Source organism: Antechinus flavipes, chromosome 5 (genome assembly GCF_016432865.1).
Source record: "Antechinus flavipes isolate AdamAnt ecotype Samford, QLD, Australia chromosome 5, AdamAnt_v2, whole genome shotgun sequence".
Lineage (NCBI taxonomy): Eukaryota > Metazoa > Chordata > Mammalia > Dasyuromorphia > Dasyuridae > Antechinus > Antechinus flavipes.
The window spans coordinates 172995099-173011221 of NC_067402.1; the positions used below are offsets into that span (position 1 = coordinate 172995099).

The window sequence follows — 16123 nt, forward strand, 5'->3', positions numbered from 1 at the left end:
TACTTAAATAATCCTTTCTGGAATGTTGCCCTTGTTCTTTGGATGAATTTCTACTCTCTTTAAAGTTCAGTTCAGATTTCCTGGCCTCCACAAAGATTTCCTAATTCTTCCTGTTAACAGTGACCTTTTCTTTTTGTAGACTTCACATAGCATAAAAAACAAAAACAAAAAAACTCCAAACTCTCCCTAATTCACAGGTCATGCATTATTGCGTGTTGTGCTCAGGTCATGCATTATTGCATGTTGTGCTTGTCTTTATACGTCCTTGTACCCTTAAATGATGTTTCATGAGGACTGGGATTATATTGTATCAAAAATTTGTAGCTTTCCTAACAGCACATCTTTGACAGAACCTTTTAAGAAAGATGAATCATCAATTGGCATGATAATAAAGCTTCTGGGTATAATAAATATTTAACAAATTCTTTTTGGTTCAGATATTGGCGAAAACAATGATTCATTTTATAGGATGTGAATCATGTTTATTGTATATAATTTTATCATATAATTTTTCAATGATATATCATTGTTAATCTTTTAAATATAAATTTATGACTATAAATAAAAAAAGTGAAAAGAAAACTCTATGCTATATTAGAAATAATATAATTACTAGTAATATAATTAGGTAACAGGTAAATGGTAAAACAATATATAATTAGCAGCATAATGAGCAAGTAAATATAAAACAATAGTATTTACACTGGTGACATGTCCCTTTGTAAGACAACTATTGCCAGTGTCTATGTATAGTTTTCTCTGAAATGCTTTTGTTATAAGTATAAAGTAATTAGTGGTTTTCCTAAAGTATATATTTTTTCTGACAGTATTCTTCTTATCAACAATTGCATGAACAAAAAAAATCTGAAAAGTTCTTTAAAGTCTTATATGACCATATGAAGGCTGCCCAGAAAGAGATACGATCAACAGTGACAGTGAATACCATAGATTTAGGCAGCAAGAAGAAGGATGATGACAATGATCTAATAGCATCTACTCCAAGAGTGAGAGGTAAAGTGGATTTCACTTTAGTGTGTGTGTGTGTGTGTGTGTGCGCGCGCGCGCACACGTGTATGAGACAGGGGAAGAAAACAATTATATTTAAGGCAGGGAGAGAGTGAGAGCTTTTGGGCTACTTACTCATCATCTATATTCTTGGTCATATATTGAAAAACTTTACTATAATCAGGAATATTCATAGATGAATCATTGTATTCTTAAAATGCATACTCTGAGTCAGTTCTATGGAGCTAAAATTGAAAAAAGAAACCATCATTACAGATACAAGTGATAAGGTACATTATGCTACTTATTGAAATATAGATAATATAAGCCATATTTCAAATAATCACTTTTTAATCAACTCAGATTTAAACATCCTATTAATAAAGCTGTGTGTTAAAGTCATATTTTCTGGGTTTTAGGAACAATGATTATAATTTCTATACTGTGCTAAAAAGATTGTTGTTATTTAAAAAGTAATATGAAGGAGGGCGGGTGATAAAATAAAAAATAATTTGTGTTTTGAAGTTTTCTACATTTTATTTTTATTTTTGTATATATCTACTAATATATGTAACATAAATGATGAACCCTTTTAACTTGGAGAACCTATAGTTTATGATTATCTTATTATATGTTCCATTTGGACTTCAATTGATTTTTTGTTTTAGAAGATGACGTAAGTGTCACGATGATTTCCTTGTTTTCAATATGTTTTTCTGTTTCCAATATGAAAGGTAAAAATTTCCCAGTAAGAATAAGAGAATTGTTTTGTTTTTCAGTAAGAGATACATCTTTGCATTTAAAAGAGGGAATGAAAGGACAGTTAACAGAAGCATCTTCAGCAACATCTAAAGCATACTGTGTATATCGAAGAGAAATGGATCCAGAAATAGATCTCATGTGCACAGGAACAGATGCTGGAAATATAGATGAAAAGTCTGCTGATGAAGTAACAATGACCCCTACTATTGCAATCATGCAACCGATTCTGAGATTTCTTCAACTACTTTGTGAGAATCACAACCGAGAACTGCAGGTATGATGTTCTGTGATTTGTACCAATAAATAGATTGTATTTTACTTTTAAAATCTTAGAATATATAGATTTTAGTAATTTAAATGTGAATAAATACCAGAAAATTATCTAAATATTCAAAGGACCTGATTCACCTTGTTTATATTGGGAAAAAAGGACAACATGAATAGATGAATAGTTTCCTTTTAGGTGGGGTGAAGAGAAGGGATCTAAAAATAAGGATTTTTTAAAATGAATTAGTAAAAACAGTTGTGTACTTCCTTTTCTTTAATCTAGATTACAGCTAATTTGGCCATAGAATACTTCAGTATTTTAAATATTTTGGCAAACTCATAAATTCAGATTGCTGAAAGCAATCTGGAGATATTTATTACCCTCTATAGTAAAAAAAGGGCCAGAGAAATTTTAGAGCAAAATAGATGAAACTAAACCTAATTTTATGCCAGTAAATGCCATATAATAGACATGTCTGATAATAGATATTTACAAATTTAATATTTTAGAGGAAAAATATTGCTAGCAGTAAAATTTTTTCATGAAACCCGTATCAAGTGAAATATTGGGAAATTCTGGTTTAGAAATGTCTCTTTCAAATTATGTTTCTGTAAATTTTGGAAATAATGACACAGAAATATTTATTCTAAGAGTTTAGTAAGATTAAACAATAATTGAGAAAAGACTTGCTATAGAAATCCAATATATTTGGACACTCCTGATATACTTTTTTGATTTGATACAGCTTTACTGTGTTGATGCCTTTTGAGACAAGTAGAATATGGAGAAATGAAAATGAATGTGACAGTGATGCTTTTTGCTCATTTGTATTATTTTGATTTCAGAACTTCTTGAGGAATCAAAACAACAAAACAAACTATAATCTTGTTTGTGAGACTCTTCAGTTCTTAGATTGCATTTGTGGAAGTACAACTGGAGGACTTGGTCTGTTGGGGTTGTATATTAATGAGAGGAATGTAGCTCTAGTCAACCAGACTCTAGAGAGTTTAACTGAATATTGCCAAGGACCATGCCATGAAAATCAGGTAACAAAAATATAAATAAAATATAGCCCTGAACTTAAAAGAATTTATGACTGATTTATGAGTTAAGGAAACAAGTTACTGAATAAATCAGTTATTTGTAAACATTTCAAGTAATTTTTCTTTCCCTTGACCTCTTCAGACTTTCCCCCTTTCCTATCTAAACATAAAAATAGTAAATTACAGACAAATTAATGCTTTACTATAGTATTCTTTAATTTGACTTTAAGGGAAAATTCCCATGAATCAGTATCAGATAAAAATTCAATCCTTTGGGAGGACCAAGGTTTCTTTCTTTCGTTATTTTTTTGCTGCTTTTATTTTTTAGGGTCCTTTTTCAAAAAATTGGAACAGGGTGTCTTTGTTTCTTTGAATTAGATATTTTGGATATCCTACAGTATTCCTCCAAATTTTAGCATTTCTTCCAAAATGATTGGTTTTCTGATTCAGATATTTATAGTCAGATTTCAAGAGTTCACTGTAAGAATATATAGAAGGTACACTCGAGGAAAAATGAAAAGGGGATAAAATGAAGTCATGACATCTGGGCACGAACCCAGAAACTTTAAGATGCATTTAGAGTTAGAATAACCATTGTAGAACTCTGAGATCTTGAACTACAATTTTTTTAACAATAGCTTTTTATTTTCAAAATACATGCAAAGATGTTTTCATCATTCACCCTTGTAAAATCTTGTGTTCCAAATTTTTCTCTGTTCTTTCCATTCCTCCCCTAGACATCAAAAATCCAATATAGGTTAAACGTGCAATTCTTTTATACATAGTTCCACATTTATCATGCTGTACAAGAAAAATCAGATCAAAAAGGGCAAAAATGTGAAATAAAGAAAAAAGCAAGCATACAACAACAAAAAGGTGAAAATACTATGTTGTGATCCACATTCGGTTTCCACACCCCTTTTTTTTGGATGCAGATGGCTCTCTCCATTATAGGTCTACTGGAATTGACCTGAGTCACCTCTCTGTTGAAAAAAGCCAAGTCCATCAGAGTCCATCACACAATCTTCTTGCCATTGTGTACAATGTTCTTTTGGTTCTACTCACTTCATTTAGCAGCATTGAACCAAATTTTGAATTTGAAAAATTATATATTTAATATTTTTCCCCAGTTACATTTAAAATAATTTTTTACATTTGTTTTTAAAACTTTTGAATTTCAGGTTCTCTCCCTTATCCCCACTCACAATTAAGAAACCACATGTGAAGTTATGCAAAACATTTCCATAAAAGTCATGTTGTAAAAGAAAATATAGATCTCCCATCCTCATGAAAAAAAAAAAATCCTTACAAAAGTAAAGTTAAAAAAATAAGAGACAGAAAGACAGAGAGACAGAGAATAAGAATGAGAATGAGAATGTTTCAATCTGTATTCAGATACTATCAGGTCCTTCTTTGGTTATGGATAAGATTCTTCATCATAAGTCCTTCAGAGTAGTCATGGGTCATTGTCCTATTGAGAATAGCAGTCATTTACATCTGGTCAGCCTAAGACATTACTATTGCTTTATATATGGCATACTTCACTTTGAGTTCATGGAGGAATTTCCAGATTTTTTTCTGAGAGCATTCTTCTCATTATTTCCCATAGAACATAATATTCAATCACAAATACATACCTCAACTTATTCAGCTATTCACGAATTGATAGGCAGCTTCTCAAATTCTAAATTTTTGCTTTGAGTATAGAACTGCTATATTTTTGTACATATAGGTCATAAAATGTTTTTAAAGACTTTATAGATTTTTGTAAAAACATAAAAATTAAAAGAGAAACTTATAAGAGCAAACATTAATGATTGAAATGGATGAATAAATTAAAAACATTTTATTATGAAAAGAACTTTAATACATCAATCACTATTACACATATACTAAGTAAAACCCTTATTTTGTGTATGTACAACTCTCAGAAGAGGGCTGGGAGCTTTGCCTGGTATTCTCTCTAAGTTTCATTTTCTAATACTAGTAATACAAAAAAAAAAAAAAAATCTAAAAACAACTCCTACCCTATGCCCAAACCCAACCCAAAACCACAAACAAAACACCTAAAATTAAATTCAAAAGTAAAAACCATCAGTATACTATGCATTTTAAATTTAACAAAACTTTTCAGTGAGGAGATGCATAATATAATAAGATCGGTTTTATGTTAGGTATTATATATATGCATACTTATATAATCTCTCAATATAAAATGTTTAACATAGCAACAGCGATATTATCTATCATACTTTGATACAAGGTGATACTCAATCATATAGTCTATTTATCAGCTTGAATACTCAAGTTTAGGTTTTCAAAAGTTCTGTGAAATAAAATTAATTATAAATAATCTTAGTATAGCAACTAAAAATATATTGAGAGAATATTTTAGCAGCTCTCCAGCTTTGAAATTCCATACAAATTATTTCAAAAATTATATCTATAGAATAGGGAGTAAACCACGGCTTTTTTAGATTTCACTGGGACTAATTTTGTGATGTCAGTAAGAGAACTTAAGAAACTTAAGAGAACTTAAATCAGGAAAATCTCCCTACCCCGGAAAGTATTTCCTCTGGAATTTATAATCTTAAAAGAGTTGCCTATTGCATTGAAAAATGAAGTGACTTGCCCAGAGTATATATCAATTATGTGTCAGAGGCAGGAATTGAACCCAGGTCTTCCTGGCTAAAAGATTAGCTTTTAATCTATTATATGGAAGTACCTCCTTAGAGATTCTGTATTATACATTGCTTAGAGTGTGATCATATTGAAAAGTGAATGTTATTTTTTCAACCTTTTCTTTCCTAGACTTGCATTGCTACCCATGAATCTAATGGCATTGATATCATAATTGCACTGATATTGAATGACATAAATCCTCTTGGTAAATATCGTATGGATTTGGTGCTTCAACTAAAGGTATCTAACACCTTATTCTTAGTAAAGAAAAAAGAATTCTAAATATAAATTATCATAGAAAGTTGAGGTCCACAAAAGCCATTTTCTAATAGATGAATGTTCAAAGAAAATTAACAATCAATTCTCAAAAGAGAAATTACAAAACATTACATGAAAAATTATTACAAATCACAAATAATAAAAGAAATGCAAATTAAAATAACTTTAAACTTGCACTTCATCTAGAAAATTGGCAAAGATAAAAGCTATAAATCATCATATTGAAGAGGATGAGGGCAGACAGCCAAACTAAACTGGTGGAGCTGTGAATTGGTATATACATTCTGAAAAACAGTTTAGAATTATGCAAAAAAGGGGGCTAAACTGTTCATATCTTGTGATCTAGAGATTCTACTCCTGTTTTATACTTTCAGAGATGAAATATAGAAATGTATTTCCTTTGTTATTCTCAATATCAAATATAACGGAACTTTTTATTATAGCAAAGAATGGGAAACAAAATGTGTATTCATCTATTAGGAAATAGCTAAATAAATTGGGACATATGAGTAAAATGCAATATTATACAGTGCTATAAGAATACGAAATATAATGACTATGGAGAAAATTGGAAGAATTATAGGAACTGATGAAGGGAGAAGGATAATAGAATTAGAAAAATGATATATACAGTATAATTATATAAATGAAAAAAAGTTGAATACTATAATTATAATTATCATGCTTGCCCTTAGATAAGAGAGGAATAAATGTATCTCTCTTTTTTGTTGGAAAGGTAAGGAGGCTTTGGGGACAGAATGTTGCTTATGCTATTAGATGTAATCACTTTGTTAAATGATTCTAATTAACTTTTTTCATTGTTATAGGGAAAGTTTCACTGGTAGTGGGAGTGGGTGGGTGGGTGAGTATATACAGAAATGACTATGATGTTAAAATAAAAGTCTGGAATAAAGCTGTAAAAATTGTGTTACATTTTTCAAATGTGTTGCAAAAAAAGTCAAATTTTTTTTTATTATTATAGCTTTTTATTTACAAAACATATGCATGGGTAATTTTTCATCATTGACTCTCACAAAACCTTCTGTTCTAACTTTTCCCCTCTTTCTCCCCATACCCTTCCCTAGATGGCTGGCAGAACCATGTTAAATATGTTAAAGTATATGTTAAATACAATATATGTATACATATTTATACAGTTATCTTACTGCACAGGAAAAATCAGAAAAAGTCAAGTATTGATGTATTTTCAGTTATAAGATTAATGGAAGCAATCTAAGTACAATAAGTAAGCTGTTTTTGACATGGTGTTTTGTTAATGTTTGTTCTAGAAGTTACTCTGTACTTCTCTACTCCCCCTGCTTTTATTTTCTTTACTTAATTGAGAAGACCAAGGTATCCAAACATTACTGATCCTTTAACTATTTCACTGTTAAGTCTAGTATCAACTATATTATCATTAATTAGAATGTATAAAAGTACTTTGTTTTAGTTTTATCACTCTAATTCCTTTCAAATTGCTGTCTTTCATTTTAGATCACATTTTCCTCAGATATTATTCATAATTTTATACATTGATCAATGATGTCTTTAAAGTCATTAAAACCAACAGTAGGATCCATCATGAGCAAATGACATTTTTTCTTTATCCAAGTGTTGAAAATGTATGAATGAATATGCACAAGAAGCCATATACTCACATTTAGGAATTTATATTTTATATAAACAAAGTAAATTCCCAAATGTCACACAATATAGAATCTTTTATATATAAAACTTTGCTAACCTTTAAGTAGGAAGTTTTTTCTATATAATAAAAGTGATGAATTTAAAATAAGATATACATACTTTAGGGCAGCCATGTCTGGAGTCAGATGGAAGATATCTTTTTGTATTCAAATTTGATTTTTATATATTTATTAGACGTGGAACCCTGGGCAAATCACTTAATCCTTTTTGCCTCTGTTTCCTCATCTGTAAAATAAGCTGGAAAAAGGAATGGTACACTATTGCCAAGAAAACTCCAAACGGGGTCATAAAGAATCAGATACAACTGAAGATGTCCGAACAACTTAAAATGAAGGAATAACAACAAAAAGCACACTTTTGTGATTTAGCTAGAGGGGCATGATTGAATGAGCACCAGAGAAGCCAGAGTTTGAATATGATTTCCTCTACATGATAAAAATCATGTAGAGGACCACCAACATATTCTTATTTTGAAAAATCCCTTCATCTTTCTTCTCCATCTATAAAACTGGAGAATTTTAACAAACCTTTAAACTCTATTAACTGCTCATTCTCAGTAATAAAGTATATTTATTGTGTAAGAAATAATTAATTTGAAGTTAGAAGATTTAGATTTGAATCCAAGTCTAATAGTGCTACCTACTAGACTTTGAGAAAGGTATCTAGCCTTTCTTAGTCTTCATTTCCTCTTGTGACAAATGAGGAGTTAAGATTAGATGTTCTTTCCAACTTTAATTCAGTAATTCTATGATTAAGGAATAGGCTGAAGTTAATTCATTGAAAGGTTGAACTCATATCCTTGACTATAATTTAATTAATTGGTAGCTTCTACCTATGTAACTTGCAACTCAACTTAGATTCTCAGGAGAAGTTTTACATTACACTTTAGATTTAAGTGTATTAAGAAATCATAGACATTGGTTTTATACTTCCTCATATTATATATTTCAACAACTACATGCCTTTAAATATTTTAGTTATCATTTAACAGAGAAAACACTGAATAATATACTTCAGTACTTCATAGAGTGTTGCCTGCATAGTAAATCACTAATATTGATCATATCCCTTCCATGATTTAGTAAAAAAATTTTAGGAGGTAGTGTGAATGAAAAAATTCATAATCTGTTGTGGTCTGCCTTCTTAAAATAAACCTCTTTTAATTTTATAATTAGTCCTCAGACTACATACATAATATATGTAATCTATAATTGGGGTGACATTCCAAATGTTGACAGTTTGTATTTCACTAGTAAAACTTTTCATAAATAAGAATTACTTTCATATTATGATGATACCTTGCAGAAGAATTTTTGTGAAATACTGACAAAATATATCAGTCTAAAATGACATATAGGAGTAACTATACCAAAAAATCAGTTCAGATACAATTTTTCAGGAAAATACATATTATACAAAATAAACTTACAGTAAAAACTTTTTAGAATGAATTTATAATTTATAAAATATAAAAAATAAATTATAAAGTATAAATACTTTAAAAAATAGTTTTTAAAGGTTATTTATACACATTATATTTACTGAGATATGGACTTGTGAGGCAAGAAATGTTTAGTACTTGATTTATATTTTTATATTTATAAATGTTTAGTGTTTCATAAGCAATCCTATTAAAATACTCTGAAGTAGTAGCAATACCATATGTTAGCATGACCCCCCACATTTTGCCTCATAATATTTACTTCTGAGATTTTTCATCCTTAGATAGCTTAATGTATTATTATTTTTTATACTTGTGTTATAAGCTCAAATTTATTATTTAAATATAGATGTAGCTGAGTTTTATTCCTGGAGTTGGGAATGCTTGGTTTAAAATCCTTCCTCTAATAATTACTAACTTAATGAGCCTAGACAAGTCACTTAGTAACATGTACCTCAAATAACAATTTATAATGGCCTTGGTGAAAAGTTCCCACTCTTTGGACAAAAAAATCACAGGTCCGATGTATATTTGTGTAATATTTAAAAGTTGATAGTTGAAATAATTTTCAGAAAACTTCACAATAATATTCCATATTATTCTTTTTATGATCTATATTTTGTTTGTTAGCATTCATAATTACATGGTTTGATTTACTATCATGGAATTAATAATAACAACAATACCTCATTTTCATTCAGCAGTTTATAAAGTATTTTCTTCACAAAAATCTTTGAGGTAAATAGTACATGTCATTATTAATGTTTTATAGTCAGGAACTCAAGATTCAGAAAAGAAGGTAAGCTGCTCTTTCTGGAGTCCAAGGTAGCAACACAGATGACAGAGCATAAGTGTTCTGATTTTGAATGTTGTACTTTTCCCTCTCCATCTTTTTTATGGAGGACAAATGGCTTCAGTCCTTTCCATGCCACAACTGACACCTTTAGACACTGACCTACATGCCATTGGTCACAAGGAATATGCATAGACCATTATCCTTATTTACAGAAATGACTCAAACACATGAATTCTTCCTGATAGATTATTATTCTTACTCTTATTTTCATTGACATTGTATGATCTTGCATAAGGCAATTGGTCCAAACAGACACAGAAATGATCTGAATGAATACAATTTATTAAAAATAAAAGTTTTAAGTAAAAAGGCTTTTTATATTTCAAGGATGTAGAGGTGGATAATATAAGAGAAATTTGCACAATAAAAATGGACTGGAAAGTTTTTTTCCACCTTTAAAATCACCTTTAGTGATTTATAGAGACAGTTTAAAGACAATTTACACATATTTCTTTCAGCTTCCAATCAAGATTGTGCTTGGGTTGCAATGTTTATATCACTTATGAAATTTTTATAGGAATGTTTTACTCAGCTTGTTTTTATTTGCAATTTTAATATAGTATAAAATAGTTAATATTATTGAAAAAGTGACTTCTTCATTAGTTTTTTGTGTACTTGATGGGAAATGTCCCAAATGGCATTTAAGGTGTTACAATATCAGTCCATACTTTCTTTGTAGCCCTGTTTTCTTCTGCTGTTGAAAAAAAGGCTATCAATTGATAAGGGAATATAATGTTTAATTTATCCACCCAGAGGAACTATGTGTATATCATCAGTTAAATTTTATCAGCGAATATCTTAGTATGTGCATGTGCAAGTTTTACCAAGAATGCTTTTCTCTCACTGCTCACCAGAGGGTGCTGCTTGCAAGTCATAGATTATGCCTTCTCTTATGGATACAGCTCTGTCAGTTTAATTGCCTTTGCTAGTTGGATTTAAAATGTAGTTTAAGAAAAAAGGAACGAAATGTTATTCTGAAAGAAAATTAAGAACTATTTCTGTATGACTTTCTTATTTGTTGCTCCCTATCCCTTGGTAAGGCTCTTGCCTTACCCTTGGGAAATCTCTTACTCTGCATTGACCAGTCTCATTCATAAGACATAGGTGATTGACTTCTTAGCGGCTACATGGTTTATTAAAGAACATAGCAAAGGAAACAAATTTAAGGGAATTCTTGCATAACAAAACTGAAGAAATTTCTTTACCTCCTCACATCCTTCCTCCCTCCAGTTTCTCCTGGACGTTTAAAGGTTTAGGAGGAATGGCTCTTTTACTAGCTGTAGCAGCAACTCTACAAACAATCAGAAAAGAGGAAAAGCCTCAGGTACTTTGGTTTGGTCTTTCAGCTGATATCACTATCAGCTGAGATTTTACAGCTGCTGACAGTCTGTTTTCTTCTGTAACACTGAGTATAGGGGCTTGTCTGGTTGTGGAAATGTTGGGTTCTGTACTGCCTCCCAGACAGCACAGCTTTCCAGGATCTGTTCCATCTTGTCTTTTGATATTTCCTACTTGGGATATGGCCACAGTAGAAATCACAATAAGCAGTAAACAGTGAATAAAAAGTGACCATCCATGACTAGCCGGCAGTATGAGAAAAAAAAAGCATACAAGGTGGGAAGAAAAAAGGAAATTTGGGGATTTAGGGAAAATGTATGCTCACACATTTTTGTTGTTTTCCTTAATTTCCTAGTGATTTATTTCTTTCAGTCAGTTTCCAGGGAACTATGATTACCTGCTACATTCTGAAATTTCCAAATAGAATGTTTGATTCATAAGGCACCATAAACAAATAGGTAAAAAAAAAAGAAATATAAGTGCTATTTCAGTGTTTATTAGGTAAACTCATTGCCTGTTTTTAACTAAAGTTTCAAAATTATTTAATATCTCTGGTAACTGCTGAAGACAACCATGTTAACAATAATGATTTATTTTATTTTCTACTTCATCAATTCGGGATGACTGAGAAGACTAATGAATATATTATATGCACATATATGCACACACATGTATCTATCTATATATAATTATAGTTAACTTTTTAAAAAGTTTTTAAAAGGCCACTTTATATATCTTTTCCATAAAACACTTTATAATTACCTATTAATTTTGTCATAATAAAAAGGAGTCACAAAAGCTACTACTTAAAAAATAGCATTATAAAAGAAAAAGGATTTCATGTGTATGCATTATACAAAGCCATTATACAATCACATTTTTTCAGTATTTAAAATATCCTTTATAATGTATCCCAGTTTGTCACTTTTACTTTGTATTGTCACTAATATGAAAATTGATATTTAAAAATGCAAGATAAAAGAAATGAGCAGTTTAAAGTTCTTTCAGAAAAAAAATATTGCTCTCCATAATCTCAATGAAAACAATTTCAGAGAATCATTAAACCTTCAAATATATATATATATATATTTTGCTGAGGCAACTGGGGTTAAGTGACTTGCTCAGGGTCACACAGGTAGGCAGTGTTAAGTGTCGGTGACCACATTTGAACTCTGGCCTCCTGACTTCAAGGCTGGCACTCTATCCATTGCACCAACTAGCTGCCCCACCTTCAAATAGTATTAAAATTTGTTTTCACTTGTTCTGTATCTCTAGAATAATGCTTCTAAACTTTTGCTGGCGATTATGGAAAGCAGACATGACAGTGAGAATGCTGAGAGGATTCTTTTTAACATGAGACCAAAGGAATTGGTAAGAAAACTTTTGAATTTCCATTTTAATCTTAATTGGGGTAAAAGGGATGGTTTTAAAAATCAACAGAAGGTTTTGGAAGGACTATTTACTCAATTTAATGGTGCTGTCCAATTCAATGCTATATTATGTCTGAAGTGTACTAATTAGTGCAAAACATTTTAAAGGCATAAGCATTCATGATTTCAGCCTTTATATCTTCATTATTTTTATTAATCATATGTGCCTTTCTATATAGTTTTCTAGCTAAATTATCATATGCTACTTACTTGTCTTCTGGTTCTTTTTTGTCAGAAAAAAAGTTGTTACCTGAATTTGATATTAGCAGGGTTTTTGAGAATATCAGAAATATTTGCACTCTCAGATATATTGCATTTCTATAGTTTTTGTTAAAAAATAAAAAAGAAGATACAGTTAAACTATAAGACAAATAGAAGTGTGCATCATTAGAGCAACCTAGTTCTTAAAACTAATTCCAGCCTATCACAAATCCTGACATGATACAAAATGATTGTCTTTGTCACTGGAACATCGAAGTGAATACAGGGAAATTTATAACCACCCACAGGGAATTTGTGAAAAATTTCTCCTAAGGCATGGAAGAATTGTAGTGTGTTATTGGGGAATTGAAGGTATCTATACTGATGAAATGATAGTTCTTTGAAAAGGTATTAGAATTGTTTTTGTACAAGTCATACTTTTCTACTAGATTATATACTTCTTGATGGCAAATTGCCCTATTTAATCTTTGTTGCATTTCAGTTTCTAGAATAATGGTTTTGCACATTGTTGGTACTTAAATATTTGTTGTGTGGAACTCAATTCTTGAGAGGTATCCTAGAATAGTCATGCAGGTCAAATGACTTATTTATTATTCTTTGACTTTTTACTGTTGGAAGAAAATCCTTTCTCTAACTTGCTAAAAGAGAATATTTCTTTCTGATACATTAAATAGAATAAATAGTATTATAAATCATTAGAATTTAGTGACACTAAGTGTATTAAGTCTTCAGGCTAAGTCTGGAATCAGGAAGACCTGAGTTTAAACCTGTCTTCACACACTTACTATAATTGTGTAACCTTGGCTAAGTCATTTAATCTTTGCCATAATGATAACATAACCTATCTTGCTGAGTTGTTATGAGAATCAAATGATAAAGTATTTGTAAAAAGTACTTAGCACAGTGCTTTTCACATAGTGTGTGATATATAGTTATTTATTCTCTTCTCTTTTCTTCTAACACATTTGCTCTTATTTATAGTCAACTAGAACCTTCCTGTAACAGGACTAGATATGAGCAATAGCCATACTGTTTCCTTATAGGTTAAAAATGATTTTTAGTATTTGAAGTAGGCAGAGTTGTGACGTTTCTGCAACATTTATGAAGTCAAGTCAACAAACATTTATTAAGTATTTACTTTGTGCCAGGAACTTTACTAAGGTCTGAGAATATATTATCAGGATAAAGATGATTCCTGTTCTCAAGGAACTTACATTCTAATGGTAGAAGGCAGTTCAGAAAAAAGAAAGCTGAAAGGAGGAGGGAAAGAAAAAGCACTCTTCTTTTATAATGTGAAGATATGGTAAAGAAAATCCATTTGGAGTAGAATTTGGAGAAAATTGAAAACAATGTTTTCCTTTAAAAAGAGGCTGTAGGAGGAAATAGTCAATCAGACAAAGAAGTTACTAGAACTGAGTTTTCTTCCAGTGTAAGAAATTCTGAGGTAAGTGAACTTCAGGATGAATTTTCCAGGATGAGGAGGCTTCTATGACATAGTAGAGAAAGTCCAGAGTCAAGAATGGACCCTAGAGAGGATCAGTAATTAGGCTCAAAATTCTCTTTATTTGTGTTTTGGTTTTGTTGTTTTGGAATTTTGCCTATTATTGAAACCCAAAGTCAGAGCAAGTTTTTAAATGCTCAAGAAACAAAGTTCAATGAAAGATATATCGATTATTTAAACAAAAATTATCTCAATGGTAATTTTTTATATTAGATTTTTAAAATGTTTTTGAACCTCAAGAAACTTTCCAAATTTAAATTTGGATTACTCCTTGCAAGCAATTTAAAATAAATTTTATTTTATGTTACTTTCCAGTATATTTATTAACAAGATTGATCTTCTTGAAAGGTGGATGTCATGAAGAATGCCTATAACCAGGGTGTAGAATGTGACCATGAAGATGATCGTGGAGATGATGGCATTTCACCAAAAGATGTTGGACATAATATCTATATTCTGGCCCATCAGGTAATTCTTCTTTCCTTTAGTTTCTTAAATAATCAATACAATAGTCAGTTGAAGACGAATGTATTAAAGAGATGCTGCAAAGGTGAAAATGACATGGAATGGCAATAGATTGGATTTGGAGGATGAGAGATAACAAAAAGTCAAGGATGACACCTAAGTTGGGAAGCTGAGGGACTGGGAAATTGGCATTGCCCTCTAAGTAATAGGGAAAGTGGTGGGAAGATAAAAATCAGCTTTGGACATACTGTGTTTAAAGATGTTTCTTAGGTATCTAATTTGAGATATCTGAAAGGCAGCTGGAGATGCCAGATTGTAGGTCAGCAGAGAGGTTATGGTAGATTTAAGAATCAATGGGATAGAGAAAGTAATTAAGCTCATAGAAGCTGATTAGATCACCAAGTGAAGTAGTATGGAGGGAGAAGAGAACAAAACCTTGTGGGATACTGTGGTTAAGAGATTGTGATCTATGTTAAGATTCAACAAAGAATATTAAGAGGGAATAGTCAGGTAGATAGGAGAACTAGGAAAGAGTGCTGCCTTGAAAACCTAGAGAGCATCAAGGAGAAGAGAGTGGTCAACAATGTCAAAGGTTGGAGAGGAGAGAACAAAGAGAATGAGGATTGAGAAAAGGACACTGGATTTGGCAACTAAGAGATCACTGGTAATTTTGGAGAGAACAGTTTTGGTAGACCATTGAGGTCAGAAGCTGGATTCCAAAGCTTTATGAAGAGAGTAAAGAAAGAGAAAATGGAAGAATCTGTGTAGATGACCTTTTCAAGTTTAGCCATAAATGGCAGAAGACATAAAGGACAAAAGTTATCAGGGGTAGAAGGATCAAGTGAGAGTTTTGTTGAGAATAAAAGAGACATGAGTATGTAAATAAATAAAATAAGTAGAACAAATCAATCAGTAGTCACTGATTAAAACGAATAGAAAGTAGGGGACAAAAGGGACAATCTGTTGGAAGAGACATGATGGAATGTGATTATTTGAGCAGGTAGAGGGATTAGCCTTGGTAAGGAATAAGGTCACCTGCATCATGTGAAATAAGGATGAAGGAAGAGATAGTCCAGAAAATATATGAGATGAGGAAGAGGAATATTATAATAAATGGCCTCAAT

General features: G+C 30.9%; 1 protein-coding gene across 1 annotated transcript in view; it reads left to right on the top strand.

Annotated features, from left to right (window-relative positions):
* The window catches only part of ITPR2 (inositol 1,4,5-trisphosphate receptor type 2), a 521149-nt gene that overhangs the window by 363339 nt on the left and 141687 nt on the right, over nucleotides 1-16123 (top strand). Inside the window, exons 40-45 of the mRNA XM_051963211.1 lie at nucleotides 828-1011; nucleotides 1785-2041; nucleotides 2881-3081; nucleotides 5890-6000; nucleotides 12657-12752; nucleotides 14883-15002. Of these exons, the coding sequence (XP_051819171.1) occupies nucleotides 828-1011; nucleotides 1785-2041; nucleotides 2881-3081; nucleotides 5890-6000; nucleotides 12657-12752; nucleotides 14883-15002 (969 nt within the window). The remainder of the gene's footprint in view (nucleotides 1-827; nucleotides 1012-1784; nucleotides 2042-2880; nucleotides 3082-5889; nucleotides 6001-12656; nucleotides 12753-14882; nucleotides 15003-16123) is intronic.